The sequence below is a fragment of the Vipera berus genome (assembly GCF_964194415.1).
Source record: "Vipera berus genome assembly, chromosome: 6".
Classification (NCBI taxonomy): Eukaryota; Metazoa; Chordata; class Lepidosauria; order Squamata; family Viperidae; genus Vipera; species Vipera berus.
This window is the reverse complement of record NC_138208.1, coordinates 86,677,794-86,705,642: the sequence shown is the minus strand read 5'-3', so window position 1 is coordinate 86,705,642 and position 27,849 is coordinate 86,677,794. Positions and strand designations below refer to the sequence as shown.

Below are 27,849 nucleotides of genomic sequence, written 5' to 3'. Positions count from 1 at the left end.
ACCTGTGGACTTCAACTCCCAGAATTCCCCAGCCCGCATGGCAGGCTGGAGAATTCTGGGAATTGAAGACCACAGGTCTTAAAAGTTGTCCAGATTAGACACCCTTGCCTTAAACAAGCATTGTTGGAATCGAGGCAGAAAGGCTTGCCACCTATTGGTCAAATTTAAATGACAGTTTTAGCCGAAATTTAAACATGTCCTCAAGACAAGAGAATATAGGCTGGTCACTTGGAGATTGTTCGACGTTACAACAGACCCCTCAAAAGATACTAAAGACCTAAGTCAGGGGTCTTCAAACTTGGCCCTTTTATGACTTGTGGACTTCAACTCCCAGAATTCCTCAGCCAGCTTGTCTGGCTGAGGAATTCTGGGAGTTGAAGTCCACAAGTCATAAAAGGGCCAAGTTTGAAGACCCCTGACCTAAGTTGTGGGTCACATGATCTCATTCTGGGTGCTCGGCAACTGCGAGTTTGCAGCATCCCATAGTCACATGACTCCACTTTTTTTTAAGGGTTTCCAAAGTTTAGAAGTAACTTGCTTCTAGTTGCCTTCAAAAAAAAAACACTCATTGGATAAAAGGGATTCATTTAACGACTGCAGCATTCGCACAATGGCTTCCAGAAAGATTATGATACTGTGCACGGTGATATGCTGACTCATTTAATGACCATGTCTTATGGCCATAATTCTGGGATCAGATATGGTTGTAAATCAAGGACTACCTGGTTTAAATACTACAGGCCCCGTTCTTTTCCCACAACGCCAAAGGAATTCTCCTCTTCCTTCTGACAAACCTCTAGCCCAGGGGTAGGCAACCTTGGCTCTTTTATGACTCGTGGACTTCAACTCCCAGAATTCCTGAGCCAGCGTGACTCAGCATGGAAACCTCTCCCTTTCCCCTCAGCATGGCTGGCTCAGGAATTCTGGAAGTTGAAGTCCACGAGTCATAAGGCGGCCTAAGCCTAGGCCAGGGGTAGGCAACCTTGGCACTTTTATGACTCGTGGACTTCAACTCCCAGAATTCCTGAGTCAGCGTGGCTCAGCTTGGAAACCTCTCCCTTTCCCCTCAGCATGGCTGGCTCAGGAATTCTGGGAGTTGACATCCACCAGTCATAAAGCGGCCTAGGCCTAGGCCAGGGGTAGGCAACCTTGGCTCTTTTATGACTCGTGGACAAGTAGCCAGCTATGCTGGCTCAGGAATTCTGGGAGTTGAGGTCCACGAGTCATAAAAGAGCCAAGGTTGCCTAACCCTCCTCTAGCCATATAATCCCTGTGTGCTTTCTGTGTAGATGGAACTTGCAATGAAATAGTCCTATATAGATTCCCCCAATCGCTGCACTGCCTATCAGAACAAGGGGGCTGCTGCATTCCCACAACTCCTTTAACCCGGTTGAGTGAAACTCTTTTCTGGGTTTGAGCAACACAGTGAAGCATGAACTACTAACCACTTTCATCCTATGATGGACAAGAAAGCTGAGTCCAGCTTGGAACAAAGCTTAGCACATTGTGTTGAATACGTATGTGTGAACCACTTAAACTTGTAAGAAGACAGCTGGGATGGCAATAAACAAGGGTTCAGTGTTGTACCTTAAATACAGATCAGCCCCAATTTGCTCACACTTGTAACTTTAGCTCAGGGCCCCCCAACCTTTTGGGCACCAGGGACCGATTACATGGAGAAAGGTTTTTCCCCCGGAATGGAGGAGGCATGATTTCGCACGCTGCCTGCATCCCTTGGATGGGGCTTCATTGGTTTGCAGCATGCTACAGCCCGGTGCTGGTCCATGGACCTGGGGTTGGGGACCCCTGTGCTTTAGGCCACACGTGGATTGTGACAAGCAGCAGCTCATCATACTGGATCTCGGTGTGATCTGAAGATTCCGCTCTTCTGAATTTAATTTGAAGAGCCCGTCCTGCAAATTCACAACTTCGACGGAATACACTTTTAACGTCCAAGTTCAGAAGCCGTTTTATTCTAAAATAAAGCTACGAGCCAATTTACGGGCCTCAAAGTCCCATTTACTTTGGGTAACACGCAATGGCTAAAAAGAAACGCTGGACCAATAAAATAACTTCATCTACTCTCTTCAGTACAAAAATCATCATACAATTTTTTTAAAAAAAACCAAACATTAACGGACGCTCCTGCCGGTCCTAAGAGCCAATTATGGTAGAGCGAAGTCCCAGGTCAAGAAATCTGGATTTCCAAGCGTAGAGCGATTGCTGCCAATTCTCCAGAATATTTCCACATCGCTAAGCATTGCAATGCAAAAATGGGTCCCGGGACGTAGCTGAATTCAGGTGGTCCACCTAACCGTAAGGTCAGATCTTTGGACCATTCAGAAGAAGTTTTCCTCAAATCTGATAAAAGCGTCCTACAAGAAGCAAAAGGTAACTTCTTCGACACGGAGGGGCTGACAACCAAACTGAAAAATTGGAGGCTCTTTGACGGTCCTCTGATTCCGTCAGAATCCATGACTTAGATCAGAACGGGTACCTTTATTTTTTCCCCCGCAAGGTCGGCCCACGACCATCAACATCTTGTAAGTCTTTTTTTGTAAAAATCTGGCCATTTAAAACGTTGGCAGGTTATGCTACTTACAGGGCGGTAGATATCCTATTTGTTGGTCTATCCCACCCCAAAGGAATGGAGGACGATTTTTGCATCAGGTTGCGTGTGAGAAAGCTAAACTCTTGGCTGGCACCCCTGAAGTTTTAACGCCCGTGTTTTAACTTAGCTCTACAGGTAGGTGAGGATTCCAACTGCAGGTGCTTTCAATTTCTGCAGGAGACATAAATTACAAAACAAGGTCTCTGACAGGACTCTAGGTGGCTGGTACTGTTCTGCAGATGAACCAGTCTAATCAAAATTATGAAATTGCCCACGGTTGAGATAGAAAAGGGCTTAAGTAGAGGATCCGATGTACTGTATTTATAGGGCATCCGTCAGAAATCTTGTTTGCTCCTTCAAGTGGACGGTTCAACTTGACGGTTTAGCATACTGGACTTGTTCATTTGCAGCCATCTCAAGGGATGTTCCTCGGTGATGCCATCAGCTCCTTTGTTCAAAGGGAGGCCAACTTGGAAATGTCTTCGTATGGAACACCCTCTACCTGACGTCCTTTCAGAGGTCCCTGCAGAGAGAAGTTAAACAAAAGGAAGTTTTAAGGATGTTCGAGCTTGTGGACACCAAGAAAACAAACCATGGGATCATCTCACACAAGGCCCACAGCAGGATCAAATCATCCTACACTGGATACATTACATCAGGGGGCCTCCAAGCTTGGCAACTTGAAGAGCTGTAGACTTGTCTGTGAAGATGCTCAGTCACCCAGGTCATGGTTGTCCCAAAGGGGCTTTTTCCAAGAGGCAACTGACTTTTTCTTTTTCTTTGAAGACGCTTCGCTTCTCACTCTTGGATGAGAAGCGAAGCGTCTTCAAAGAAAAACAAGAAAGTCCAGTTGCCTCTTGGAAAAAGCCCCTTTGGGATGACTTGTAGACTTCAACTTCCAGAATTCCTGGGCCATGTTGGCTGAGGAATTCTGGGAACTGAAGTCCACAAGTTGCCAGGTTCGGAGACCCCTGCATTACATGAAGACCCAGCTCACTGAAGGAGGCTCCAATGCTGAGAAAGGTAGAAGGATAACGTCAGGGAAGAAAAACTAGGTTCACACACTAAGCTGATTTACTGCTAAAAGCCTATGCATATAAATCTTCTCAACTAAGGGTCAGCATCAGGTCAGAGTTAGATAAGACTCATCAGCACTCAAGGGGAGCTAGTTGACTTGTGGCTACGTAGGGATTCTAGGCTGACCTCCCTTTTCACTCCATCCCCAGGTTCTGCCACTACTTCTACAAGAAAGACGAGAATGACCAAGCAGCAAGGTGGATGGACTCAGTTACATTGATGATGGTCTGCTATTGGAAGATCTGAAGGACCAAGTTGAGGCCAGACTCTCATGGAGAAAAGAGACTGGGCAATCACCTGTCTGAGATGGTACAGGACAGTTCCTCCTGCTTGAGCAGGGGGCTGGACTAGAAGACCTCCAAGGTCCCTTCCAGCTCTATTCCATTCCATTCTCTATTCTATTCTATTCTATTCTATTCTATTCTATTCTATTCTATTCTATTCCATTCCATTCCATTCCATTCCATTCCATTCCATATATTCTATTCTATTCTATTCTATTCTATTCTATTCTATTCTATTCTATTCTATTCCATATATTCTATTCTATTCTATTCTATTCCATATATTCTATTCCATTCCATTCCATTCCATTCCATATATTCTATTCTATTCTATTCTATTCTATTCTATTCTATTCTATTCTATTCTATTCTATTCTATTCTATTCTATTCTATTCTATTCTATTCTATTCTATTCTATTCTATTCCATCCCATCCCATTCTATTCTATTCTATTCTATTCCATATATTCTATTCTATTCTATTCTATTCTATTCTATTCTATTCTATTCTATTCTATTCTATTCTATTCTATTCTATTCTATTCCATCCCATCCCATCCCATTCTATTCTATTCTATTCCATATATTCTATTCTATTCTATTCTATTCTATTCTATTCTATTCTATTCTATTCTATTCTATTCTATTCTATTCTATTCTATTCTATTCTATTCTATTCTATTCTATTCCATATATTCTATTCTATTCTTCGATTCCATTCCATATATTCTATTCTATTCTATTCTATTCTATTCTATTCTATTCTATTCTATTCCATTCCATTCCATTCCATTCCATTCCATTCCATTCCATTCTAAAATCAATCTATATGGTCGTTAAGAGAGGATGCTGACTTGACGGCACATAATCACATTTCTCTCCCCACACATATGACGGGGGCTAAATCTCTTGGGGAGGCATTCAGAGCTGAAAGCTTTGTAGCAATGGCTGACTTTTACATGTGGTCCTCGACTTACAACCACAGCTGAATCCAACGTTTCGGTTCATAAGAGAGACATTTGTTAAGTGAGTTTTGCCCAGTTGTTAAGTTAGTAATATGGTTGTTAAGCGAATCTGGCTTCCCCCATTGACTTTGCTTGTCAGAAGGTCGCAAAAGGGGATCACATGACCCCAGGACACTGCAACCACCCCATGAAACACTTGCCAAGCACCGGAATTTTGATCAGGTGACCATGAGGATGCCACAACAGTCACAAGCATGAAAAATGACGCAAGTCACTTTTTTCCAGTGATGTTGTAACTTCGAACAGTCACTAAACTGACTGTTGTAAGTTGAAGACTTGCAGAATCCAGGCAAGATTCAGCCAGGCCAAAGGAATAACATTTCATCTGCATTTACACAAAACCATGAGTTAGCTGAATTAATCCATTTTCTAAATTTCTTGTAGGGATCGTAAATAAGCAAGGACAGGATTCAGCTGCCCGCTTCCAAACGACACCGTCCACAACTACACAACAACATACTTACCGATTCGATGAGGACTGTGGCTGAAAATGTCTTCTCGCTGATACCCTGTAACGTGGCTTCATTCCCTCTGTAGCCCCCATTTAAAATCAGCACCTTTTTACCTGTAAGATGAACAGGGATGAGATTAATCTACCTGAAGCCTGATATCTGTCAATCTAATCCAGTGCTTTTCTCCTACTCCTGGCCTACTTATTAACTCCTTAGAGAGAGATCTCCCATCCTTCTTCCTTTGATCTCAAGACGTTGGGAGTCCATTTCTAGGATTCATGAATTAGGCCCTTCTCTGTTTTATTAACACTATAGTCTTCTCTGTGTGCGTTTGATATTGGAATGGGAGCAAACAGCAGAGCAAAACCTACGGGCCATGATAATTAAACCACCCTGTGACAACAGAAATGGTTTGCTTCACAGTTTGGGATAAGCCCGTTATCTTATTTTCTCACTGGAGAAGAGCCTAATGCTAGGAAAGGTTGAGGGCAAGAGAAGAAGGGGACGACAGAGAAGGAGGTGGCTGGATGGAGTCACTGAAGCAGTAGGCGTGAGCCTAAATGGACTCCAGAAGGTGGTGGAGGACAGGAAGGCCTGGAGGAACGTTGTCCATGGGGTCGCGATGGGTCAGACATGACTTTGCAGCTAACAACATCTTATTTTCGGTTTAAGCATGCTATGTGAATCTTCCTTTCAGCTAACCCCACACACTTCATCGCAATAGACTTATATACCGCCTCACAGTGCCTTTACAGCCCTCTCTAAGCGGTTTAAAGACTCAGCCTGTTGCCCACCTCCAACAATCTGGGTCCTCATTTGACCGACCTCGGGAGGATGAGAAAGTGAGTCAACTTTGAGCTGGTGAGAATCGAACTGGTGGCAGTCGGCAGAGTTAGCCTGCAATACTTCATTCTAGCCGCTGCGCCACCAGGGCTCCTTCATAGCTTACCGCTATGCAGATACAATATAAGTAGTCCTTGACAATCACAATAAAGTCCGCCCACGACGGCCGTATGTCGTAACGGTTGCAAAATGGATCAGTCGTGTGAGCAGCCTGATCTTTACGACCTTTTTTTTTTTGCAGCAGCAGCTGCTAACAGGACCCATGGTTCACCCTGGGCAGTTTTGCTGAAAACCAAGAGAGCCAGTTTCCAGCAAAATCGTCACAAACCATGGTCACGTGATTGTGTGTGGTCGCGTGACTACAGGACGTCACCTTTTTTTGCAGCAGCAGCAGCTGCTAACAGGACCCATGGTTCACCCTGGGCAGTTTTGCTGAAAACCAAGAGTGCCAGTTTCCAGCAAAATCATCACAAACCATGGTCGTGTGACCACAGGACGTCACCAATGGGCCTAAACGTGGACCTCTTGCCGAGCTGGTTGGTCATGTGACTGCGGAGGGCTCCCAACTGGTGGAATTTTAAATCTAGGTCATAAGTCCCCTCTTTCCGATTGATCGGATTTTGAATGATCGCTAAATGGTCAGTTGTAAGTTGAGAACTGCTTGTAGCATCCCGTGGCTTATGGCTTGGGTTGCAAATACAGATAGTCCTTAACTTACGACCACAATGGAGCCCAAAATTTCAGTTCCTAAGTGAGACAGTTGCTAAGCGAGTTTTCCCCCTTTTTATGATCTTTCCAGCCACAGTTATGAAGCGAATCGCTGCAGTTGTCAAATTAGTAATACGGTTGCTAAGTGAGCTGACCAGGATTTGAGAAGCTCTATTTAACCACGATCTCCAAATGAGAGTGTGAAAGACAGCCAGGGGAACATACATTTAAAAACAGGGCTTCCCCCTTAGTAAGAGTTATCTTGCCCGAAAACTTACCCGGGGCTGGGATCACCGTCTCCAGATGTGTCTGGTCAAGTTTGAGTTTATCTCCAGAATCAATCAACTTTACAACCGCTGTGTACTTGTCAATTAGCTCCTGTTACATCAATTGTGAAAAGGAAAAAATCATCCACTGATTATTGCTAAATTGCAAGAAAGAAGTCTCAGATCTAACTGTACAAACACACACAACCGCAGTTTATTTACATTTCACAACGCCTGCCCGAAACCAACAAATCACATTACCTGTTCGCACATTGTGGGAACGAGGCCATCGTATTCAGCTATAGAGGTAGTTCTGGACTCAGGACCCACAATTTCACTTATTTTTATTTAATGGATTTATGCGCTTGACATCTCACCTGGAGGCAGGTGGAACCTCTGTTGCTAAGGGGTGTGTGTGGCTGTTAAATCCGTTAAACCCAATTTTACAGCCGTTTCTGTTGTGGTCGGTAAGCGAATTACCACGGCCGTTAAACGAATCATGCTTAACGTTGACTTGGCTTGTCACACACACCGCTTGGAAAGGTCGCAAACAGCGATTGCAGGATGTTGCAACCCCGCCACCCTTCTAAAGACGTTCCGATTGCTTTTATGCCCCAATTCTGAGCATGTGAAATGGGGATGCTGCAATGGTCACAAGGGAAAGGCTTGTCATAAGTCAAGGACTACCTACAAGACAGTTGTTTGGGCTTTCCAGGTTGCCTGGATCTTTTGACTTGCCAGCCCTGGTTAACTGATTAAACTGGTGCACAAGCCAAGTCTGTAGTTAAGCCTTCCATCACATCTTCCAATCGAGTTATAATTTAGCATAAGAAACTGGTCCTTGCTACTTGTCCTGGACTTCAAGTCCCAGCATGCTTAGCTAGCAGGAAGAGTGCATTGGAAAGGGAAGAGAGAGAGGTTCCATAAGGGGTCTTGGAGCACCAACACTGGAGGCTTTTATTAAGAGACTGGAGAGCCGTTTGGGGTCCTCAACCTTGGCAACTTTAAGACTTGTGGACTTCAACTCCCAGAATTCCTCAGCCAGCTTTGCTGGCTGAGGAATTCTGGGAGCTGAAGTCCACAAGTCTTAAAGTTGTCAAGGTTGCAGACCCCTGGCATAGGGTTTCCTGCCTGAGCAGGGGATTGGTCTAGAAGACCTCCAAGGTCCCTTCCAACCCTATTACAGGTAGTCCTCAATTTACGACCACAATGGAGCCCCAAATTGCTGTTGCTAAGTGAGACAGTTGTCAAGTGAGTTTTGCTCCATTTTATGGCTTTTCTTGCCACGGTTGCTAAGTGAATCACTGCAGTTGTTAAGTTAGTAACGCCATTGTTAAACGAACCTGGCTCTCCCTGTCAGAAGGTCGCAAAAGAGGATCACGTGACCCCGGGACACTGTGACCGTCATAAATACGGGCCAGTCAACAAGCGTTTGAATTTTGATCACGTGACCGTGGGGAAAACGATAATAAGTCCCTTTTTTTCAGTGCCGTTGTAACTTCGAGCGGTTACGAAACAAATCGTTGTAAGTCGAGGACTGCCTGTTTTCTGTTATTCTACCCATCCTCCCTTGCAACATTTTTATTTACACCTGTTCCAGCCAGCCCACAGGTGCCCCTCTCTCTGACCAATATTTTTGGAGGACAGATAAAAAGATTCTCCGCTCACCTTAACGACGGCTTTTCTTTTGTAGTACTTCTCGCCAAGTTTCTTGGTGATGATTTTGACCACAATTTCCTACAAAAGAGATCGAAGTTAATGACATGCAAGCAGACCTCTTTTCTGCAGTTAATTCTTTCTGCAATATGGTGAAATTGAGCGTAACAGTATGATTTAGCCCGGAAAATGACGTTTGTTCTTGTAACTGAGACGGACAACAGAGTCTCCCATAAAAGAAAGAAAGAAAGAAAGAAAGAAAGAAAGAAAGAAAGAAAGAAAGAAAGAAAGAAAGAAAGAAAGAAAGAAAGAAAGAAAGAAAGAAAGAAAGAAAGAAAGAAAGAAAGAAAGAAAGAAAGAAAGAAAGAAAGAAAGAAAGAAAGAAAGAAAGAAAGAAAGAAAGAAAGAAAGAAAGAAAGAAAGAAAGAAAGAAAGAAAGAAAGAAAGAAAGGAGCAGAGGATCAGAAAAAATACATTTCCCTTCATTTTCTAGCTTTCCAAAAGCAGGGATATTGCTGCTGTTATTGCTAATATAACTAATATCTTCCATCCCCCGCCACCATCCATCCAGAACTGATGAAGCTTTTTGGATGTGAAGCGAAATGTCTTCAGGGGAAAAAAAACCTCTTTTGTTTTTCCTTGAAGACGTTTCGCTTCTCATTCAAGAAGCTTCACCAGTTCTGGACGGATGGTTGCCTTTTGAAAAAAGCACTTTTGGGACAACTGGATGACGGAGAAGTTGCGCAAGGGCTTCTTTGTCTAAGCATCCTAAATACGAGAACTCAAACAATACAGGTAAATCTTCCATTTACAACCACAATCGGGGGGCAGAATTGTCCGCTGCGTCTGTTGAGTTGTGCCTGATTTTATTTATTTTTTTTTTGCTAGGACTGTTAAGTGAAATCACTGTGGTTGTTAAGTAAATCAGGCAGTTTTAAGTGAATCTGGAAGTCTTGCACTACTGACTTTGTCAGAAGCTAGCGGGGAAGGTCGCAAATGAGGATCGCGGGACCTCAGGACAGTGCAACTGTCGTAGATCCCTGTCAGTTGCCAAGTGCCCAAATTCTGATCCCATAACTGTGGGGATGCTGCGATGGTGGAAAGTGGGAGATCTGGCTGTAAGTCGCTTTACTCAGTGCCGTTGTAACTGCACAATCACGAAAGAAATGCTCACTAGTGAAGGACTACCTTTGTGTTTTAAGTCTCAAAGCCAGATTTCATTCAACGACCTGTGTTAACTAACAAGTGCAGTGATCCCCTTAACAACTGTGGCAAGAAAGGTCATAAAATGGGGCAAAACTCACTGAACAAATGCCTCACCGAGCAGCAGAAGCTTTGGGGTCATCAGCCAAGGATTACCGAATGCTATGGAGTTAGGGGAGTTATAATGATAGCTTACAAGGGAAATTAATTGTTCAGATGTGGAGGTATAAAGGTGTAGCGGAATGTTTTCCCTCTGTCTTGGGAATCCTGATAACATTCCATCACAAAAGGAAAATGGACAGGTAATAATAACAACAACAACAACAATAATAAAGCTGGAAGGGACCTTGGAGGTCATCTAGTCCAACCCCCTGCTCAGGCAGGAAACCCTGTACCATTTCAGACAAATGGCTGTCCAGTCTCTTCTTAAAAACCTCCAGTGTTGGAGCATTCACTACCTCTGGAGGCAGGTTGTTCCACTGGTTAATTGTTCTAACTGTCAGGAGTGTTGAAGAATTTGCTGTAGTGAGCAAAGAAGTTTGGCTTATTCGTGCCAGCCAAACAGGAACCTGACAGAGATAATGAATGGAAACTAGTCAAGGAGAGAAGCAACCTGGAACTAAGGAGAAATTTCCTGACAGTTAGAACAATTAACCAGTGGAACAACCTGCCTCCAGAAGCTCCAACACTGGAGGTTTTTAAGAAGAGACTGGACAGCCATTTGTCTGAAATGGTGTCGGGTTTCCTGCCTGAGCAGGGGGTTGGACTAGATGACCTCCAGGGTCCCTTCCAACTTTATTTATTATTATTAAATCTAAAGAGGAAACCCCACCCACCACACACAAAATCCTTGATCCTGTACATAAGAGACCACTGTAAATGTTAAAAGGGATATGTGAAAATCTACCCACTTATTCCCCGACAGATTCCAGACCATCACTTGGATACTTACAGGTTGCAACCAGTAGTCCATTCGGGCAGACTTTTTCTTCTCTTCTTCAAACTAGGAGAAGGAAAAGAAGAAGGAAAAAAAAAGACATATATTGTTCATTTTGGCCTCGCAGGTGAGATCAGCTAGAGATAATGTCCGGAAGATAGCCTACCATACTAAAAAAAACCTTTAAATAACAGCTTTGTAACTTCCACAAAATCAGAAGCAAGTGGAATATTGAGTGTATGTTCTTAACGATAGAGATCCTCATATTAACTACTAGATGGTGGAATTCTTACTTTGCTGGTCAGAAGGTTGTAAAAAGTGATCATATGACCTCGGGACACAGCAACAGTCTGCCAACCATCCTTCAAACTGGATACAAGACTCAAAGTGAGATCCGACCAGTGTAGAAGATCAAATGATTACTAACTAGTTGGCAATGTTCTAGTAAATAGCTAAACTAGGAGTTAAGTTTTATGAACCCCTTGATTTTGATCTCTGCCATTTTTCCTGTAAACAAAACGCACACACCCCGCCCCTTTCAAATATTATCACCAGTCTTCCCTGCTTCGCATGGGCACGTTGGCAAAACATGAAAAACATCCTCTGCTGATAGAACATTTTTAGTTCAGTGTTGAACGGTGGACTCCTGAGTGCTCAGACACGTTTCTTGCTAAGCACTGATGATGTTACCTAGTTGGGCAATGAAATGTCTGCAAGAAAACAAGCTCAGAGAACACCAAGGACTCCACAGTCCTCCTCATCTCCACAAACCCCTCTCCCCTCTAGTACTGATGATGTTAACTAGTTGGATCATGAAAGGTCTGCAAGAAAACAACAAGGACCCCAAAGCTGTCGTCGTCCTCCTCCTCCCCCTCCCCACACCCTTCTAGCACTGATGATGTTATCTAGTCTGGATAATGAAACGTCTGCAAGAAAACAATCAGGTTCAGAGGGCACCAAGGACCCCACAGTTCTCCTCTTCCTCCTCCCCACAAACCCCACTCCCTTCTAGCACTGATGATGTTACCTAGCTGGGCCATGAAAGGTCCGCAAGAAAACAACCAAGCTCGGAGAGCACCGAGGACCCCACAGCCTTCCTCCTCTTCCTCCTCCTCACAAACCCCACTCCCTTCTAGCACTGATGATGTTACCTAGCTGGGCCGTGAAAGGTCTGCAAGAAAACAACCAAGCTCGGAGAGCCCCGAGGACCCCACAGATGTCCTCTGGTTATCCCCTGCCCACTTGCAGTATAATCATCACCAAGCAGAATGTATCTGTAACTGGGTCTCCACCACACCTGCATGATCTCGTCAAGGGCGGTTTTCTTCTTCCTTTTCTCCTTAGTCTGCTTTGAGATTGGAGGGGCTTCTTTCCGCTTCGCGGGGAGCAGCGCTCCCGGGGGATTCAGCATGCTGGGGCCAAGCAAGCTGGAGAAAACAGACATGGATTAACACCCTAGTTGTGGAGTCTGTCCAGATGTGAAGGTTTGATTTTTCCTTAGTCCCCTAGTCTGGAAAGGGGTTTAAGATTTCCTTCCCGAGTCCCAAGAATCACACTGAGTTTCGATTGGATTCAGGTGAGCGTCAAACGCTTGGCTTGCCCTGTTGCTCAGGTGAGGGAAGGGAGGGGAGGACAAAAAAATTCTCAGAAGCATCGCACCAGCCCTAGGAGGGTTTAGATAGTCCTCAATTTACAACAGTTCGTTTAGCGACCAAGGTTATAACAGCAATGAAAAAAGGGACTGATGACAGGTTTTCAGACTGACGACCCTTGCAGCATCTCCCTAGTCACACAATCAGAATTCTTGATGCTTGACAACTGACTCATATTTGTGACGGCTGCGGTGTCCCGGGGCCATGTGATCCCCTTTTGCGACCTTCTGACAAGCAAAGTCAGTGGGGGAAGTCAGATTCACTTGACGACCGTGTTACTAACTTAACAACTGCGGTGATTCAGGTAAGAACGGTGGCAAAAAAACAGTGGGAAAACTCACTTAACAATTGTCTCACTTAGCAACATAAATTTTGGACTCAAATTGTGGTCGAGGACCACCTGTACATTATTAACAAAGGGGGATCGTAGTTAGGAAACCTACTCTTAAAAGGCCAGGCATCTCTCTTGCCGAAGTTTTTGGAGAAAACTTTGAAAATCAGGACGATCCACGCCAATTTAATGCAAAAAAGGGATAAGGGCATTAGCTGCTCGTAAGATATGTGAAATGGTCTTTAAAACATGAACAGAAGTTTTCAAATGGATCAGATTTATATTGTACCATGAGCTACCTTAAGAAGTCTGAGGATCTGGAAGGCAACTGAGGAACAGATGTTGGATGCTGATGTGCTTTAAGCCACCAGGAATCTAAAGAAGATCCAGTTAAGTTACTAATGTCAGTTCAGATAGTCTTCGTCTTATGACAACTGAGCCCAAAATTTCCGTTGCTAAGCGAGACAGTTGCTAAGTGAACTTTGCCCCATTTTATGACTTCTCTTGCCACAGTTGTTAAGTGAATCACTGCAGTTGTTAAATCTTAAGGTATGTGTTGTGATTCCTCGCCAGCCAGTGGATCCGGCAGCTGAGTCTGAGGAACCGGAGGAGGGGCCTGGAGTGACATCAGAGTCAGAGGAAGGCTCTGAGGAGCTCCAAGACTTACAGTCGGATGAGGAGCCTGGCCCCTCTACTCGTGCTCAGGCTGAGACGCAGCTGTGTTGGGAGCCTGAGTTGGACAGTGATGAAGCACAGCTGGGAAATATCCAGGATGCACGAAAGCGCCAGCAAGCAAAGCGAGCAGGGCAGAGGAACGCAATGGGGTGGCTCCAAAGGCAAAGGAGAAGGCATTAGGAAGCCACACCTTGGCTGCATTAGAAAAGGAAAGGTGTGGGAGGAGCTGGTTGCCGAGGGCAACCGTTCGTGTTGAGGATCGAGTTTCTGTGGACTGTGTTTGTTTGCCTTGGACATTGACTCGCGTCTGTGAGAATAAAAGGGGTTGGTTTTTTTCTTGCGGTTCCTGCCTGTTTCTTGGAAGAGGGGTTTCTCCTTGTGAGCATCACAAGGACTCACGTAGGCTGGGTGACTTTATGACTTTAGGCCAATCACCTGCTTGCTACGGCTTCCCCAAATGATTTTGCTTGTCAGACAGGATCACGTGACCCCAGGGACGTTGCGACTGTCATAAATATGAACCAGTTGCCAAGCGCCCGAATCTTGATCGCGTGAACCATGAGGACGCTGCAATGGTCCCAAGTGTGAAAAACAAGGATAAGTCACTTTTTCCAGTGCCGCTGTAACTACAAACGTTCCCTAAACGAACGGTTGTAAATCAAGAATTACTTAAGTGACTTGTGACTGTAATAATAATAATTGACTGAACACCATCACCGTCGGTCAATTGCAGAAGGCAGCTCTACTTGAAACAGCTAATGTCCTGTGAGAATACCTTTAACATTATTATTTTTTAAAAAAAATATTATTTTTTTATAGAATTCAATAGTAATCATTCAGCAAAAGGTGTTGTCCGATTATCTTATTCACTAATACAAATTAAATCCCTAATCCCTAAATCTTTTCTCTAACCATGGATAAAATAGGTCCCAAGTTTGAAAATGTTCTGCTTCTTCTTCCGCACAGTCTAGTATTTTTTTTAATTATTTCTTCTTCTGGTGGCGTTCCTTCGTTCTTCCAGGATTGTGCAAATATAATTCTTGCCGCTGTTATCGCATGTAGAATCAAATATGTACTTTGCTTATCAAGCTTTTCTGGCATTATACCTAGTAAAAAATAAATCAGGTGTATAGTCTATGTCAGGGGTAGGCAACCTTGGCTCTTTTGTGACTCACGGACTTCAACTCCCAGAATTCCTGAGCCAGCACAGTTCAGCTTGGAAACCTCTCTTTCCCCTCAGCGTGGCTGGCTCAGGAATTCTGGGAGTTGAAGTCCACGAGTCATAAAGCGGCCTAGGCCTAGGCCAGGAGTAGGCAACCTTGGCTCTTTTATGACTCGTGGACTTCAACTCCCAGAATTCCTGAGCCAGCATGGCTCAGCTTGGAAACCTCTCTTTCCCCTCAGTGTGGCTGGCTCAGGAATTCTGGGAGTTGAAGTCCGCGAATCATAAAAGAGCCCAGGTTGCCTAGCCCTGGTCTATATGGTTTCTCTAACATTTTTTTCTAGCCAAGTGTGAATTTTTGTCCAATATCTCCTTGCTTTAACACCTTTAACATTAACACCTGTAACCTTTAACGTTGCTAAGCACCAACATTTGCCGGTCCCAGGGCCTTGGAAAGGAGTGGAGAAAAAAAGCCAGATCCAGCCTGAATAAGCCGGATGACCAACAATAATACTTGCCTCCCTTTGGGTGGTGCTGCAGCAGCTGAAGTGCTGGCTCCTTTGCTCAGGTTAAAGGTCACTAAAAGAAAGAGAAAAGAAAAAAAGATCACTCTTTTTTTTTAAATGCACCACCTTACGTGGATCCATAAATTCAGAGGCCACAGTTGCCAACCACTCCCACAAATAAACAACAGGAAAGAAAGAACCAGTAGGGTGGATTCCAATGGATCAGGGGAGCTTTTAATAGGCATTTCTTAGACCGTGAAACGGCAGGGGAGTGAACAGATTGTGGCAGAAGGGGGGGGGGGAAGCAATAAGTATACAAATCACATGAGAAAGTTTTTGTACACCTGCCCTGAGAATTCTTCTTTCCCCATAAAGACTAGCCAATATAGGATTAAAAGGTAAAGGTAAAGGTGCGTGCTAGTCGTTTCCGACTCTAGGGGCCGGTGCTCATCTCCGTTTTAAAGCCAAAGAGCCAGCGCTTGTCCGAGGACGTCTCCGTGGTCACGTGGCCGGCATGACTAGATGCCAAAGGCGCATGGAACGCTGTTACCTTCCCACCGTAGTGGTCCCCATTTTTCTACTTGCATTTTTACGTGCTTTCGAACTGCTAGGTTGGCAGAAGCTGGGACGAGTAACAGGCGCTCACTCTGTTACGCGGCACTCGGGATTCGACCTGCCAAAGTGCCGACCTTCTGATCGACAAGCTCAGCGTCCTAACCCACTGAGCCACCGCGTCCCTTTTAATATAAGATTACCCGTCCCAAAATCCCAGGTCAAGGTGCTGGTAATGACCTATAAAGCTCTAAATGGCTTGGGTCCAGACTATCTAAGGGAACACCTGCTGCCGGCATCATCTTCCCATCGTCCTGTGCGCCCCCACAGGGAGGGCCTTCTCAGGGTACCGCCGGTTAAGGAATGCTGGCGGGTTATTCCCAGGGGGAGGGCGTTCTCTGTGGCTGCGCCGGCCCTATGGAACCAACTACCCACGGAATTTAGGATTGCCCCCGACCTTCGTTCATTTCACCGGGACCTAAAAACCTGACTCTTCGAGCTGTCTGGACCAGACTGAGGGGTTTTTAATTTTTAATTGGATTTTAGATTTTATTTTTTAGGGCTTAAATTTAATTAATTGTTTTAACTGATTTTAATCTTTGTATTTTATGTTTGAATTGCCTTGTAAACCGCCCTGAGTCCTACGGGAATAGGGCGGTATATAAACTCAATAAATAAACAAATATTTATTTTCAATTTTTTGTATTCTGCCTTTAATATTTTTATAGATAAGACAGCCAACGTACCTAATATACCTCTTGTTTTCCCCACTACAATAACCATGTGAGGTAGGTTGGGCTGAGAGAAGGACTGGCCATCCAGCTGGTTTTCATGCCTAAGGGGCAACTAGAACTCGCCGTCTCCTGGTGATTGGCTTAAAGTCACCCAGTCGGCTTTCATGCCTAAGGTAGAACTAGAACTCGCCATCTCCTGGTGACAGGCCTAAATTCACCCAACCAGCTTTCATTCCTAAGGTGGAACTAGAACTCACCATCTCCTGGTGATTGGCCCAAAGGCACCCAGCCGGCTTTTATGCCTAAGGCGGGACTAGAACTCGCCGTCTCCTGGTGATTGGCCCAAAGTGCCCCCAGCTGGCCTACGTGCCTAAGGCAGGACTAGAACACAGTGTTTTGTTTTGTCCATTTTCTTCTTTATAAGATTATTTTAATCTGGGCTGTCTGTCTGAGTCCATGTTTTTAGCCGTTTTTATTTTTGTCCTTGTTTTGTACACCACAGAGACTCCACTGGAAGTGGGCAGCCAAACAAATTTAAATAAAATAATAATTTACTAATGTATTACTGTGAAAAATAATAATAATCAGAAACTGATCCCAAGCAGCGTCAGGATGGAGTTGCCAGAATTATTCATTGGAAACTTTCCCAGAGGTTTGGAAAAACTACGGGGACCATCAAGTTTAGGAGGTTTTGGAAAACGAGTAGATTAAGATTTTATGGGACTTCGGGATCCATATAAAAGACAGCTTGACGTAATAGTTATTGATATAATAGTTACGGAACAGAAGAAAGTCTAGTTTGCTGATGTTGTAAACCGGGTAATATAGGATGGAGGGAAAACATTTTAAAGCATTGGGACATGCAGAGTAAAGTTGAACGTTTATGGAAAAAAATAACTGTTGTTACGCAGATCGTGATCAAAGCCCTCAGAGCAATATCTGAAGGAAATATGAAATTATCAGACAGCCTAATTTTACCAAAAAAACCACCCCAGCCTGCTTGAAACTGCCTGTATTCTTCGATATTAACTTAATAATTTTGTGGTCCTGGTTTAGGACTTGCATGTTTAAGTCTCCACAATCTGTGAATCTCATAGTAGATTATCCACACATAATAATTTACCTTTCTCCTCCTCATTTTCTCTGTTCAGTTCTGTGAATATCGGCTCTTCCTGCAATGAGAGAAAAGAACCATCTAAGGATTTGTGAGCCCAACAAGAAAGCACAGAAATATCATAAAGTTACGAGTTGGCATTGTTGCAATCAAGAAGGAATTTAAGCACAAGTTTGGTATACAAAAATGCGCTTGGGAATAAATCTAGGGGCCGTGGGGCAGTCTAGGGTGTGACTTATAGCAGGGGGACACACAGAAAAAAATCATTTGTGGAAACCAGCAGCTGGTAGACATATTAAGCTATTAATCTAATTTGATGATCCACTTCCTAATCCTCTTTCTCTCATCCACATAATACAAGTTGTCCTCAACTTATAACCATTTGTTTAATGTCTGTTCAAAGTTACAACTGCACTGAAAAAAGTGACTTCGGACCGTTTTTCACACCTACGACCGTTGCAGCATCCCCAGGATCACGTGATCCAAATTCAGAATGCTTGGCAACTGGCATGTACTTATGACAGTTGCACGCAATCCCCCTTTTGTGACCTTCTGACAAGCAAAGTCAACGGGCAAGCCAGGTTCACTTAACCACCGTGTTACTAAGTAATTGTGGTGATTCACTTAACAGCTGTGGCAAGAAAAGTCATAGAATGGGGCAAAACTCACTTCACAACTGCCTTGCTTAGGAACAAAAAAATTGGGCTCAATGGTGGTTGCAAGTCGAGGATTACCTGTGCTACATTTCTCGAGCACGGGCCTAACGGAATATCAAAATGGCCGTTTCTTTTTCTCATTGGTTTCTGAGACATTAAGACAGGGGTAGGCAACCTTGGCTCTTTTATGACTCGTCGACTTCAATTCCCAGAATTCCTGAGCCAGCCATGCTGAGGGGAAAGGCAGAGTTTCCAAGCTGAGCCATGCTGGCTCAGGAATTCTGGGAGTTGAAGTCCACGAGTCATGAGGGGGCCATAGTTTCCTCATGCTGGCTCAGGAATTCTGGGAGTTGAAGTCCACGAGTCACGAGGCCATAGTTCCCCCATGCTGGCTCAGGAATTCTGGGAGTTGAAGTCCACGAGTCACGAGGAGGCCATAGTTCCCCCATGCTGGCTCAGGAATTCTGGGAGTTGAAGTCCACGAGTCACGAGGAGGCCATAGTTCCCCCATGCTGGCTCAGGAATTCTGGGAGTTGAAGTCCACGAGTCACGAGGAGGCCATAGTTTCCCCAAGCTGGCTCAGGAATTCTGGGAGTTGAAGTCCACGCGTCATAAAAGAGCCAAGGTTGCCTACCCCTGCATTAAGATGTTGCCTCACCTGATCTTTTCCCTCCAGGCCCCTCCTGACTTGCTGTTCGATGAATCTGGCCGTTTTCTCTTCATCGTCCAAGTCCTGTTTTTTCTTTTTCTCCTGCTCCAGCTGTCTACGGATGGTCTCAGGGTCTCGGTCGATGTACTGGATGTACCAGCCTTTGGGTGTTTCGTCGACTTTGCAGAGGCCTTAAAGAAGCATATTGCCATGGTTACAAACCTTCATTTCTGGGAGAAATAAGGAAGTTATAGAATTACACCCCAAAATTGGAAGCCTCCCTGTAAAGATACCCTTTCATTAACCTCAACTCCTGCGGCGGACAGGAGTTGGCAATGGCTTAGGACCACTGTTCCTGTCCTATTCCAGCTCCAGGAACGAAATAAAAGTAAAAGCTCATTTTCATTCCTGAAAATCTTACTGTTTATTGAATACACGGCCTGGTAAAGGCGAGGTAAAACTAACTCTAAAATCCCAAGGCATCAGACCAGGGATCTTCAAACCTGGCCCTTTTGTGACTTGTGGACTTCAACTCCCAGAATTCCTCAGCCAGGCACGCCAAGTTTGAAGACCCCTGGATCAGACCACAGCATATAACAATGACTTTCCCAGCTAAACTCCCCCCAGATGTCCACGTAGCTCATGTAAACATGTCCTCTTTGTTACGGGAGCCGTCTGCTCTCTTCTTCACACCTGCTAGAATGTCCTTGAAAGGTTTCCATTCTGCCAACGCTCAGCAAGCTTCCACAGAACTGGAGGAGTTTCGTTTCTCTAACTAATCCATTCAAAAACATCAACATCTCCTCTGCCACCCCACCCCCCTTATTCTAATGGCAAGATAAATACAGAGAGGCACGGAGCTGCTAAATTTTCACTCTTGGCTGTTTCTCAACTGAGTGGACTTCAAATCCCAGAATTCCCCAGCCGGCGTTTGGGATGTTTTTTTGACATGCATTTTGGGCCTATAGTCTTGATCTCTAGACAGGCTCCTCTATCCAAGTGCCAAGTAGGCCTCACTCCACTTAGCTTCCCAATCATCTATTGGAGCCATTAAACTGTACACTTTTTTTTACTCTGTTCCCAAATAAAGGTAGTCCTCAAGTTACAACAGTTCATTTACTGGCCGAAGTTACAACGGCACTGGGAAAAAGTGACTTAGGACCGTTTTTTCAAAGTTACGACCTCTGCAGCATCCCCGGGGTCCTGTGATCAAAATTCAGACGCTTGGCCACTGACTTATATTTATGATCTTTGTCCTAGGGTCACGGGATCCTCTTTTGCGACCTTCTGACAAGCAATGGGGGAGCCAGATTCATTTAACAACCAGGCTACTCATTCATCGACTGTAGTGATTCACTTAAGAGCTGCAGCAAGAAGTCATAAAAGGGGGCCAAACTCACTTAACAAACGTCTCGACTTCACTACAGAAATGTTGGGTTCAATTGTGGACAGGGACTACCTGTATAGCATTCAAATGACCATCTCTTCATCTGCCTGCCATCATATTTAAAAAAGCAAATACAGATATATTGATAAGGTTAATGTCATAGTTCCAACAGATAAAACTCTTCAAAGAACTTCGAGGCATTGTTTACCTTAAAGGATCTTTATTTGAGTGGCATAGCATCAGCACTAGCCCAGTTGAAGCCAAAAACTGAGTTCCCCTCCCCAGAGCACATAGTATCAAAGCACAATTCCCTCCTCCAGTTAACAGTTATAAATCACATTCCCCAATTAGTTTGAAGCGCCGGCTTCTCCTCCAGCTCTCCAGCCCGCCAATTCTTTGTCATCTCTTATTTCAATAACCTTGGTTCTCACACTAGATTCAGTGTTTTTATGTCTAGCTAGACTCTCCTGCACATTCCTCCTTCCTCCCCAGCATCATCCAATTCTAAAAGCAAAAAAAAAAAGAAAATGGTTGTGTCTCCATCTGTTGTCAATGCAAAAACATCCGATGTTAGCAGCGTTGACAGTTCGCTCGTTTTATCAGCAATCTCTTCTGTTTAGCAACTGGCACAACCGCCCCAAGCATCCCAGCAACTCCCAGGAGGGGATCCGTACAAGCAGAGCCTTACCTTCCCTCCCAAGCCACTTCGTAAAATCCGTCAGAGTTTCCCACTGGGTAGCGTTCATATGGATGTGTTCCCGATGACTAATATATTCATTATAGACTATATTGTTGTGGACCCTCTTTGTTCCTGGGAGGAGGAGGAAAAAAACAACAACACACCACACTCTTAATTCGAAGCTTCCAACTGAACTGAAGAAGCATCATTTTACTGCAGCTCTTCCATTGTGGAATAGCATTTCCCCCTAGATTGGTATGGTGCCCACCCTACCATTGTTCCAAAGTTTTTAAAATGTGGCTCTGCTTCCATGCCCGGGATTTGGGTGGATGCCAAGTCTGCGAGGGTTGGGGTTGTTTTTTTTTTGGCTGGGCTATGTTTAATTGTTTTCCTCTTCTGGATGTAGATGATTTTTTATTAATGAAGGTGAATATTTGTAGCTCAGGGTTGAAATGAGGGGTCCCGAGTGCTCCCTGAAGTTGCCTGTTTTCTTACACATGTTTCATTACCCAACTAGGTAACATCATCAGGGCTAGAAGGGAGTGGGGCTTGGGCGGGAGGAGAGGGAGAGGAAGAGGAGGAGGAGGAGGAGGAGAACCATGCGGTCCTTGGTGCTCTCTGAGCTTGCCTGTTTTCTTGCAGATGTTTCATTACCTAACTAGGTAACATCATCAGGGCTAGAAGGGAGTGGGGCTTGGGCAGAAGGAGAGGGAGAGGAAGAGGAAGAGGAGGAGGAGGAGGAGGAGGAGAACTGTGCGGTCCTTGGTGCTCTCTGAGCTTTCCTGTTTTCTTGCAGATGTTTCATTGCCCTAACTGATTAGCACTGACGATGTTACCTAGTTAGGGTAATGAAACGTCTGCAGGAAAACAAGCCAGCTCAGAGAGCACCAAGGGCCCCTCATGACTTTAATTGCTTGAGCTTTTTTTCTTTGGGTTTTATTCTTAACCACTCAGTTTGTTCTGGGAATCAACCACTGGTGGCCCGGTGGTTAAAGTGCAGTATTGCAGGCAAACTCTGCCCACTGCCAGGAGTTTGATCCTCAAGGGGAACTCATCCTTCCGAGGTCAGTAAAAATGAGCACCTGGATTATTGGGGACAATACGCAAATAATGCTGCTATTATTATTATTATTATTATTATTATTATTATTATTATTATTATTATTATTATTATTATTATTATTATTTGTAAATTGCCCAGAAAGGTGCTATAAAGCGCTAGGGGGAAAGGAGCAGTAGATAAGCCCAAATGCAGTTACTAGTCTCCAAATCTAATTTAAACAAACAAATAAACCAATTTACCAAATCTTCTCCTGAGAAGTTCTAGGAAATCATTCCGGAATTCCCTAGAGGAATATGAAAGAGAGAGTTTTTATATGTTAACACTAACTGCGTCAATTCAATTTATATTATAGCCTTTGAATAACACGGAAACCTTGTCAGTCAGAACAGAAAGATGACACGCCCCGCACCCCAAAAAATGGAGGATAGCTTGCTAGACCATGAATTAAGTCTCCAGGAGAGCCTTTGCTAAGCTTAATTGAAAGCAAACTTCCCCCCACCTCCCGCTCCCTACAAGACGAGAAAATTCTAAAATTTGTCTAAAGAAATAAACACAAGTCTATCCAGGCACTTTCGTATACCGACTTGCAGCCACGATGCTGCACAAAGTTCAGCGGAAGCAGACCGTGAAATGCGACGTGAAGTTATAGGCCAAAACTCACTCTGAAAAATAATCCATGAATTGCTGAGGGTTTTCAGATGCAAGGAGCAGCTGTCGCTGGTGAGATTCGGACATGCAGTGACATTTAAAGCCATTCTGGAAAGAAAAAGACAAGGACGCTGCATTTGAAAGACACCAAAACGGAGTCAAAATTCCCCAGCAAACCTCGAACAGGTATCATGAGTAGCTAAAGCGTTTTAAAAAACACACACATGGAGATAAAATGACAAAGAAACTAGGGAGTTCATTTGCTCAGCTGACGAGAAGCTACCAAAAGAACAAGTTATTTACCCTCCCAAAGTGGCAGCAATCCTAGAAGTGGCAACCTTTAATAATCTCCAGATATTAGATTTGGTTGCTTTCTGAAGTCAACTAGGCTAAATAATTAAATAAGCCAGTCCGACTTAAATTCAGTCCAGCCATTTGTCCTTGTTTAGCTTTGTCGGCTAAAGATCTAACATCACTGTCACTGTTCAGCCAATAAACTATGTTAAGTGTTTGGTGTCCCAGAATATGGTACAAAGTCACACCATGAAGCTGGGCTTACCGGCCGCTGCATTGTACAACCCCAGAAAATCAAAGAATTCAGGCATAAGCGCCTGGTGCCCTTTCATGGGCTGATTTATCATCAGTCTTAAACTGTTGGGGACTCTTTGGTCTAACAGGGTCTTTTTTTTCAAACTTGGCCACTTTAAAATGGGTGGACTTCCAGCTCCCAGAATTTCCGAAACAGCAATTCTGGGTATTGAAGTCTACTCATCTTAAAAGTGGCCAAGTTTGAAAAAAGGTGGCTTAATACAAGACTAATGAAAAGGACCCCAATCTCACAGAAGGGTGGCTGAGAACGCAAAAAGTCTTCATATTATATATTGCCCAAAGGCTCAGTTGAAGAACCACAGTGCTGAAACCTGGAAAATCAGACCTGTTCCATCAATGGAAGATTTTAAGAAGAGACTGGACAGCCACTTGTCTGAAATGGTAACAGGGCCTCTTGCGTGAGCAGAGGGTTGGACTAGAAGACCTCCAAGGTCCCTTCCAGTTGTGTTCGGTTCTGTTCGATTATTATATTCCATTCCCTATTCTATTATTCTATCCTACCCTATATTCTATTCTATTACCCTATCTTGTCCTATCCCTTATCCTATATTCTATTGTATTCTTCATCCTATATTCTATTCTATTCTCCTATCCTATTCCACCCCTTCATGGATTACTGCCTTGTCGTAGCGAAGGGGCTTGCGTAATTCAATGAAGCTATGAGCTATGCCATGCAGGGCCACCCAAGACGGAAAGGTCATAGCAGAGAGTTCTGACAAAACGTGATCCACTGGAGAAGGAAATGGCAACCCACTCCAGTATCTTTGCCATGAAAACCCTATGGACAGTACCAAAAGGCAAAACGATATGACGCTGGAAGATGAGCCCCTCAGGTCGGAAGGCGTTCAATATGCTACTGGGGAAGAGCAGAGGGCTAGTACTAGTAGCGCCAGAAAGAATGAAGCGACTGGGCCAAAGCCGAAAGGACGCTCAGCTGTGGATGTGTCTGGTGGTGAAAGGAAAGTCCGATGCTGTAAAGATTTTTTCTCCATAGGAACCTGGAATGTAAGATCCATGAATCAAGGAAAGCTGGACGTGGTCAAACAAGAGATGACAAGACTGAACATCGACATCTTAGGCATCAGTGAACTAAAATGGACAGGAATGGGTGAATTTAATTCAGATGACCATCAGGTATACTACTGCGGGCAAGAATCCCTCAGAAGAAATGGAGTAGCCTTCATAGTCAACAAAAGAGTAGGAAAAGCAATACTGGGATACAATCCTCAAAATGACAGAATGATCTCAGTTCGAATCCAAGGCAAACCATTCAATATCACAGTAGTCCAAGTCTATGCCCCAACCACCAGTGCTGAAGAGGATGAAATTGACCGGTTCTATGAAGCCCTACAGCACCTTATAGAACTAACACCAAAAAACGATGTCCTTATCATCATGGGGGATTGGAATGCTAAAGTAGGAAGCCAAAAGATAACTGGAATAACAGGCAAGTTTGGCCTTGGAGTACAAAATGAAGCAGGGCACAGGCTGATAGAATTTTGTCAAGAGAATACGATGGTCATAGCAAACACTCTTTTCCAACAACCCAAGAGACGGCTCTACACATGGACATCACCAGACGGTCAACACAGAAATCAGATTGACTATATGCTCTGCAGCCAAAGATGGAGAAGCTCTATACAGTCGGTAAAAACAAGACCAGGAGCTGACTGTGGCTCAGACCATGAGCTTCTCAATGCAAAGTTTAGGCTTAAACTGAAGAAAGTAGGGAAAAGCACTAGGCCACTCAGGTATGAATTAAATCATATCCCTGTCGAATATACAGTAGAGGTGACAAATAGATTTAAGGAATTAGATCTGATAGACAGAGTGCCTGAAGAACTATGGACAGAGGTTCGCGACATTGTACAACAGGTAGCAACCAAAACCATCCCAAAGAAAAAGAAATGCAAGAAAGCAAAATGGCTGTCTGAGGAAGCTTTGCAAATAGCTGAGGAAAGGAGGGAAGCGAAAGGCAAGGGAGAAAAAGAAAGATACGCCCAATTGAATGCAGAATTCCAGAGAATAGCTAGAAGAGATAAGAATGCCTTCTTAAATGAACAGTGCAAAGAAATAGAAGAAAACAATAGAATAGGGAGGACCAGAGATCTTTTCAAGAAAATTGGAGAGATGAAGGGAACGTTTAATGCAAAAATGGGCATGATAAAGGACCAAAATGGCAGGGACCTAACAGAGGCAGAAGAGATTAAGAAGAGGTGGCAAAATTACACAGAAGAACTATACAAGAATGAGCTTAACGTCCCTGATAATCACAATGAGGTGGTCACTGACCTCGAGCCAGACATCCTAGAATGTGAAGTGAAGTGGGCCTTAGAAAAGCTGAGCAACAACAAAGCTAGTGGAGGTGACAGTATTCCAGCTGAGCTATTCAAAATCTTAAAAGACAATGCAGTAAAAGTGCTACACTCAATTTGCCAGCAAATTTGGAAAACTCAACAGTGGCCACAGGATTGGAAAAGATCAGTTTACATTCCAATTCCAAAAAAAGGCAATGCCAAAGAATGTTCAAACTATCGCACCATTGCACTCATTTCTCATGCTAGCAAAGTCATGCTTAAAATCCTACAAGCTAGACTTCAGCAGTATGTGGATCGAGAACTACCAGAAGTACAGGCAGGATTTCGAAGAGGCAGAGGAACTAGAGATCAAATTGCCAACATACGCTGGATCATGGAGAAAGCTAGAGAGTTCCAGAAAAACATCTACTTCTGCTTCATTGACTATGCTAAAGCCTTTGATTGTGTGGATCATAACAAACTGTGGCAAGTTCTTAAAGAGATGGGAGTACCAGACCATCTTATTTGTCTCTTGAGAAACCTATATGCGGGTCAAGAAGCAACAGTGAGAACTGGACACGGAACCACTGATTGGTTCAAAATTGGGAAAGGAGTCCGGCAAGGCTGTATACTGTCGCCCTGCCTATTTAACTTATATGCAGAGCACATCATGAGAAAGGCAGGGCTAGATGAATCAAAAGTTGGAATTAAGATTGCCGGAAGAAATATCAACAACCTAAGATATGCAGATGATACCACTCTAATGGCAGAAAGTGAAGAAGAACTAAAGAGCCTCTTGTTGCAGGTGAAGAAGGAGAGTGCAAAACTTGGGTTGAAACTTAACATTAAGAAAACCAAGATCATGGCATCTGGCCCTCTCAATTCCTGGCAAATAGATGGGGAAGAAATGGAGGTAGTGACAGATTTTATTTTCCTGGGCTCCAAGATCACTGCAGATGGGGACTGTAGCCAAGAAATTAAAAGACGCTTGCTCCTTGGGAGGAAAGCCATGGCAAATCTAGACAGCACACTAAAAAGCAGAGACATCACCCTGTCAACAAAAGTGTGTATAGTCAAGGCTATGGTCTTCCCAGTTGCAATGTATGGCAGTGAAAGCTGGACCATAAGAAAGGCTGAGCGCCAAAGAATTGATGCCTTTGAACTATGGTGCTGGAGAAGACTCCTGCGAGTCCCTTGGACTGCAAGGCGATCAAACCGGTCAGTCCTAGAGGAGATCAACCCTGACTGCTCTTTAGAAGGCCAGATCCTGAAGCTAAAACTCAAATACTTTGGCCACCTAATGAGAAGGAAGGACTCACTGGAGAAGAGCCTAATGCTGGGAAAAATCGAGGGCAATAGAAGAAGGGGACGACAGAGAATGAGGTGGCTGGATGGAGTCACTGAAGCAGTAGGCGTGAGCTTAAATGGACTCCAGAAGATGGTAGAGGACAGGAAGGCCTGGAGGAATGTTGTCCATAGGGTCGCGATGGGTCGGACACGACTTCGCAGCTAACAACAACAACAACATCCTATTCCATACCCTCTGTTCCAGGGTTCTTCAAACTTGGCCCTTTATGACTTGTGGACTTCAACTCCCAGAATACTTCAGCCAGCGTGCCTGGCTGAGGAATTCTGGGAGTTGAAGTCCACAACTCATAAAAGGGCCAAGTTTGAAGACTTCTATTTCTATTCTATTCCCTATCCTCTACTCTACTCTACCTTCATGATGGAACAAAATCACCATAAGACATGAGAAGAGTCAACCTAAATCCGGCTGAGGACGGAAACGGACATCCGACATCTTTCCGCGCGCCCAGATATACTGCCCCTGCGCCTGGAGGCTCTCCTTTACCTCGTCCCGGCACTGCTTCTGGCACATCTGGCAATACCAGCGCAGCTTCTGCAGCCCCTTCGACTTGATGCGGTTGGCGATGGCCTTGGGACTCAGGAAGTCCGTCTTCCCCATGGCGAGGGATGCGAAGCAGCGGCGTGACGAAGCACCCGGCGGTTGAGACCCTCACTTCCGGACTCTCGGCGGCGGCGGAGGAAGACCTGACCGGAAACGGAAGTGAT

The 27,849-nt window shown here is 44.4% G+C and overlaps 1 protein-coding gene across 1 annotated transcript; it reads right to left on the bottom strand.

Moving 5' to 3' along the window:
• Window positions 1–1,953: 1,953 nt before the first annotated feature.
• Window positions 1,954–27,817, bottom strand: KIN (Kin17 DNA and RNA binding protein). Its single transcript, XM_081330906.1, has 13 exons — window positions 27,629–27,817; window positions 22,884–22,978; window positions 22,462–22,505; window positions 21,169–21,291; window positions 19,103–19,284; window positions 17,798–17,846; window positions 15,401–15,461; window positions 12,360–12,489; window positions 11,078–11,128; window positions 8,935–9,003; window positions 7,279–7,378; window positions 5,462–5,562; window positions 1,954–3,134 (listed from the first exon to the last, which is right to left on the bottom strand). Exons 1-13 carry the CDS (start codon window positions 27,740–27,742, stop codon window positions 3,066–3,068), a joined length of 1,188 nt encoding a protein of 395 aa, XP_081187032.1. The 5' UTR covers window positions 27,743–27,817; the 3' UTR covers window positions 1,954–3,065.
• Window positions 27,818–27,849: the final 32 nt, after the last annotated feature.

Coding starts and splice junctions, on each gene's coding strand:
- KIN (XM_081330906.1), bottom strand. CDS start 27,742: ATGGGGAAGACGGACTTCCTGAGTCCCAAGGCCATCGCCAACCGCATC. Junction 19,285..21,168: donor GAAGTGGCTTGGGAGGGAAG/GTAAGGCTCTGC, acceptor TGCTTCTTTAAG/GCCTCTGCAAAGTCGACGAA. Junction 17,847..19,102: donor GCCTGGAGGGAAAAGATCAG/GTGAGGCAACAT, acceptor CTCTCATTGCAG/GAAGAGCCGATATTCACAGA.